This window comes from Pteropus vampyrus, unplaced genomic scaffold (genome assembly GCF_000151845.1).
Source record: "Pteropus vampyrus isolate Shadow unplaced genomic scaffold, Pvam_2.0 Scaffold766, whole genome shotgun sequence".
Classification (NCBI taxonomy): Eukaryota; Metazoa; Chordata; class Mammalia; order Chiroptera; family Pteropodidae; genus Pteropus; species Pteropus vampyrus.
The window spans coordinates 36,586-42,409 of record NW_011889547.1 but is presented as its reverse complement, the minus strand read 5'-3'; the positions used below and the strand labels follow the sequence as shown (position 1 = coordinate 42,409).

The window sequence follows — 5,824 nt, the reverse complement described above, 5'->3', positions numbered from 1 at the left end:
CCCACAAGACTGGCAGCTGATTTCTCAAGAGAAACTATGCAGGACAGAAGGGCTCGGCACAAAATATTCGACAGGATGAAGACCCAGGATCTACAGCCAAGGATACTTTATCCAGCGAAGCCATCATTTCCAGTTGAAGGACAGATAAAGAGCTTCCCAGACAAAAAAAATAAGCTAAAGGAATTTATCACCACGAAGCCAGTATCACAGGAGATGTTGGAGGTAGTTCTTTAAGAAGAAAAATATAAAAGACTCGCTTCAGATTAAAACACACACGCAGGAGATGGAAAAAGATGTTGCTTTGATGGACCTAGAAAGTATTTAAGTCAGACATTTAAAGGTAAACACTATATGATTTCACTTACCTGCGGAATCTAAGGAATATAAAGAAGAAACTCATCAAAAACAGACTCACAAATATAGTGGACGATTTGGCGATGGACAGAGGGGAGGGGGGTTGGGGGGCTGGGAGAACGGGGTGACGGGTTAAAGAAGTACAAGTGAGTAGCTAATGGTCACCGGGTTGGGGAGCCCGGCATAGGGAACGCAGTCAGCGTTAATACGTCGGCTCGGGGGACGGCCGGGGAGGGAGGGAGCAATTGGGGGGACCGTTTTACGAACTCTATAGATGTCTGACCGATGTACTGTATACTTGAAACTGATTAAAATAAATATATTTTTTAAAAAAGTAAAAAAAGAAAATGTACCCTCTGAACCGTTTTCAAGAGTAAGCTCCAGTGGCGTTAAGTGCACTCGCTGTCACATGCCCGTCACCACCATCCATCGACAGAACCTGTCACCTCCCCCCACAGGAACTCTGCCCCCACCGAACACGCGCTCCCGCCCCTCCCCCGTGCCTGGCGCCCACCGTCCTGTCTCCTTCCAGGAATGTGACCACTCTGAGTGACACCACACTGGCTTCTGTCACCATAATGTCCTCAAGGTTCATCCATGTCGACACTCGGGTCAGAATTTCCTAACCTTTTAAGCTGGATGCCATCCCGACGCGTGCACGTGCCACGCTGCGCTAAGCCTTCCCCTGGCCGGGGATGCCTGCGACATCCCACCCCGTAGCTACTGAGACTAACGTCGCCAGGAACACGGGCGCGCGAGCACCTCTTCAAGTGCCTGCTTTCCATTTTGGGGGCTTCACACCCAGAAGCGGGACTGCGGGTCGTACGGCAATTCCATGATTAATTTCTGAGGACCCGCCGCGCTGTTTGTCCCAGTGGTTGTCATTTCGCGTTCCCACCGTTCGTCCTCTCTTTGCCTGTCTTCTCGAAGGAGCTCACCTGTGGCAGGAGTCTTGGGGTACGCGGGCACGCCTGCATCGGGGCCCCGGGCTCCCCTGATTTCTCCGACATGTTCTTGCCACTGTGACGGTCACCGGCCCGTCACTGGCCTCCTGGCTGCCCTGCCCCGACCGTGCCCATCGGCCGCCCTCCGGGCCTTCGCGGGGCGCAGGCTGTGACCCGCTTTCCCCCGTTGTCACTGGTCCCTCGGGTGCCCACAGCCACCTTCGTCGTTAGAGGGGGATTCTGAGTCCAGCGGCCCCGGCCCTGGACTTCTTCAGACAGGGCGGACGTGGTCGTGTCCCTTGACACCTGTGCGACCGAGCGCGTTAGTGCCCACGTCGGCAGGGCCTACCCGAGGTGCCACGCGAGGGCCAGGAGGCCTGAGCTCCGTCCGGGGTTCGTGACAGAACCGGTCTGGGCGGGGAAACGCTAGAGATCATCTCACGATGGGGAAAATCCTTTTTACGTCGGACTCTGCTAATAAAATCACAAATTTACTTTGTATAGGAAACACGACTAGGAAATGGTGTCGAAGATGTCTTTCAGTGAAGAAGGGATTGGCGGGTGGTCCCAAGTTGTCCCCAAACCACAGAGCTTACACGGGAGGGTTCCCCTCATTCTGAGTGCTGCCTGCAGGCCCCGTCCACCCCGCTTCCGTCCACAGAGAGGCGACAGAGCCACAGGCACCGCTGCCCAGACACGTGCCACCCCGGCCTCTGAGGCTCAGCTCAGGCCCGAGGGGCTCTGGTTACGGCTCGCTCCGTCCCCGACCGATCCTGGATGTTAAAGGCTCTAAGGTGACATTGTTTCCACGACGTCCGCGTGATTCGCCACCCGTAAACTTCTGAGGACGAGCTCAAGTGACGAGAAAAATGACTACTGGAGTTTTCCTGTGTCCGCAGGCCGAGTTTAATGGGACAATCTGGCACAAAACGGGGTTTGTTTTCTGTTTAGTTTCGACGACCAAAATTCCTCGCATGGTTCCAATAAGGAATGGAAGGAAATATAAAACAATGAATTGCTCAATATGCAAATGCAACTTTCCACACAAGTAATTAATTACTTAGAGTTTCATAAAGGAGCCTCAGGACACGGGAGCTGGCATTTTGGCCTGAAAATTGAAAACAGCTTTTCCTTGGTTAAATTGGTAGCACCTGAGTTTCATGCTCTTTCGCCTTGTGCAAATCAACACGTAAACAAACAGACTTCCAAGGATTTACGCAACCCAAACATGATTTTTGAATCATTTAAGCATCTCATCTACGACAAACGACTACTTCGAATGGCCGGGTCGTTCGGAGCCGGTTTTGACGTGTAAACTAAAATTTGCTTTTGACAGCGGGATTGCATCTGTCGCAAACTCTTCAAACTTTCTTCCTGACCCATCCACAGACTAATAACTCTAGAGCTTCGATTTGGCTCAAGACGGATAAAACATCGTCGCTGTCCCGCGACTCAGGAACCAGAGATCGGAAGGGCAGCTGTGGTGGCGTCAGATGAGCTTCTGCTGTGTGACCCGGCTCGGGGCTCGGCCCTCCTGGCTCCCCGTGGTCCCACAGGGGACTGGGAGCTTCAGAAAGGAAAAGGGAAGGGACCACTTCATGCCCATTAACGATGCTTAAGAAAGAACGAAATCCTGGCACATGCCACGGCACGGGTGGACCCTGAGGACACGATGACACATGACAGAAGCCAGCCACAGAAGGACAAGCGCTCTCCGGCTCCCCCTCTGTGAGGTGCCCCAAGCTGTCAGAGCCCCGGAGACAGAAGACAGGATGGTGGTTTCGGGGGCCGGCGGGGAGGGGCTGGGGAGTGAGGGGCTGAAGCTGTCCCCCCAACTCATGCGGAAGCGCCCGGCACCCAGAATGCGGCTGGGTTTTAGATGGCTTTAAGGAGGTGACTCAGCGGGGCCGTTAGGTGGCCTGATCCACTGTGACCGGTCCTTACACAGGATGCAGACACACACGCAGAGATCATCTTACGATGGGGACAGGTGGCCATTTATAGCCCTAGGAGCGAGCAAAGGCTGGGGGAACCGGCCCCGTCCAGGCCTGGTCTTAAGCTCGGCCACCGAACTGCGGGAACCGACGTCTGTGGTTTGAGCCCCGCAGGGGAGGACTCGGTCACGCCGCCCTGGCCACCTAACGCGGGGGACGCTCCGAGGGGACAGGGCATCAGTTGGGGTGACGAGCACGTGCTGGGGGGTGGGGGGGGATGGCTGCTCAGCGGCGTGAACGCACTAGCGGACGGTACACCTAAAAACGGTTGAAACGGTGAAGTTTCTGCTATGCGGATTTACCGCAGTCGAAACTCAAATTGACAAACGGAGCCGGGCGCCACGGTGGGACTTACTTCGCTTCCAAGGCCAGGGCGATGATCCCCGCCACCATGGGGGCCGACACCGAGGTGCCCGTGTGGCCGTCCGTGCAGCGCTGGTGCAGATCCGTGGTGACCTGGCGAAGGGCGGCAGAGGCGAAGTCAGCTCCCGGGACGAGCCGGGTCCCCTCGCGGTCCTGGCCCCAGCCGGGGTCCCGCCGAGCTGCTCCCACGTGGACGGACCCAGGACGAGGACACGGACGACGTGCAGGCTGCGATGCGAAGGGGGGACAAAGGACGAAGGGAGGCCCCCGGCGAGACCGCCCGCCGGAGCCCACGGTGACAGCTCGAACCACGCCTGACTCGGGAGCAGCTGGAACGCAGGGAGGCGCCGGGTGACCCAGGCGGCGTTTCTGCCTGTGGCCGGAGGGCTCGGGTCCCTGCACACCGGGACGGCCGCCCCGGAGGGCTCTGGACCCCACGGGGCCCGCTGCCGGGGCCGCTCGCTCCGGGCAGGGTGCGGCCGACTGACAAGTGAGGGGCCGGCCCCGGGCCGGGGTGCCGATCCCGGATGTCGCTGCCGCCCGGCCTGACGTGTGCCTTGCCTTCCACCCGCAATGGAGAGGCAGCCGCCATGTGGGCAGCACGTGGGGGCTCAGCTGTGCGACACCTACTGCGCTAGATGGGTTTTGTCACCCAGTGTCACGGCCATGCATTTTGCAGGTGGACTTAAGGATGCTAGCCAGCCTTAAATCAGAGAGGGTGCCCCGGATTATCAATGGAATCACGGGGAGAGGCAGGAGGGGTGACGGGACCCATCGCTGCCAGCTCCGGAGAGGGAGTTGGGGACACAAGCGAAGGAACGTGGGCGGCCTGGAGCAGCAGAGAGCGATGTGGCAAACGGCCCACAAGGAAACGGGGCTCAGTCCCGAAAGCACAGGAGCTGAACTGTGCCAAGGACCTGAACGAGCAAGAAACACATTCCCCCCAAGCGCCCGGGAACGAAGGCAGTGACTGCCACCTGGCTTCGGGACCGAGCGACTCGGAGCAGGGACGCGGCTGAGGCTGCCACGCGTCCACCCACAGAGCCGCGCGGGACGGTAAATCCGCGCTCTTTCGAGCTGCTAAATTTGGGACAACGCGTCAGGAAAGTGCTACACCGCCAAGTGCAAGGCGCCGGAGGCCACCTGTGTCGCCCGAGGACACGGTTCCCGGCGCTGACGGTCCAGACCGCCTTCCAGAAAAAGCATCTTCTTCATCCGTTTCAGCCGGGCCGACAATCACCCGGAGACAGGGGACCCGGCCTGTGTCACGCACACACCCGGCCTCCCCCTCCCTCCCCATTTAGCAGGACTGAGGGACTCCGAGGTTGGGGAGGGCAGCTGAGGGCGAGGGAGCAGGGACGAGGAGGCGACCCCTCTGACCCCGGCGCCTCATCTGCAAGTGGGCATGACGATGTGTCCTTCTATGAAAGTCACAGCTGGCGCCGGCACAGGCTGGCACTCAGTGAATGGCCAGCGAATGGCCAGCGTGGGGCACTGAGGGCGTGTGGGCCGGTGAGGCGCGTGGCCGGCTCTCAGCCTCACGGCAAGAGCCACGCAGGCGGGAACGGGGCCTCCCCAGAGGGAGCCGCTCTCCTGGGACTGCACGTCACACAGGGGGCACAGCTCGCGTCCCGTGAATGAACGAGAGAGCCAATGCGAGCGGGTGAGGGGCGCGCCTAGCTGTCCCCCACTTTTATGAGTCATGTGCCAGCACCAGGAAGGACGCCCTCCCCGCGAGCACTGCGTGGCCTTTGCCTGACCGAGAGGAACAGAGAGAGTGGAGGGGACAGAGCCTAGACTCCCACCGGACACCTGCCTCACGCCCGGGCACCCGGAAGGGTCACCCACGCCCTTGCAGGGTCTCTAAGGGGACTCGGCGCAAAGCCTTGGTCCTGGCTGAGCTGAAACAAAAAGCCACCAGCTCGGCCAGAGGTGCTCCGGACGCCGTGGGACTCGGCGCAGCTGCCCTTCTCACCCACGGGTATCTCCCGGAGGGTCTGAGACTGGAAGGCGTTGGGGCATTTTGTGGCCGAGGCGTGCACGCGTGTGCACACACGGCGCACACGGCAGTCTGGCTCATCACGCAAACAGAGCTGCCAGCCCGGGGCCGGGAAACGTCCCCCAGGGCGAAGCCACAGCCACACACACACACACACCACACACACACAC

General features: G+C 59.4%; 1 protein-coding gene across 1 annotated transcript in view; it reads right to left on the bottom strand.

The window, feature by feature from the left end:
* The window catches only part of LOC105309538 (proprotein convertase subtilisin/kexin type 6-like), a gene marked incomplete at its 5' end in the record, with an annotated part of 84,636 nt that overhangs the window by 49,134 nt on the left and 29,678 nt on the right, over positions 1–5,824 (bottom strand). The window contains one exon of the mRNA XM_023526258.1: positions 3,648–3,748. Coding sequence (XP_023382026.1) covers positions 3,648–3,748 — 101 coding nt within the window. The remainder of the gene's footprint in view (positions 1–3,647; positions 3,749–5,824) is intronic.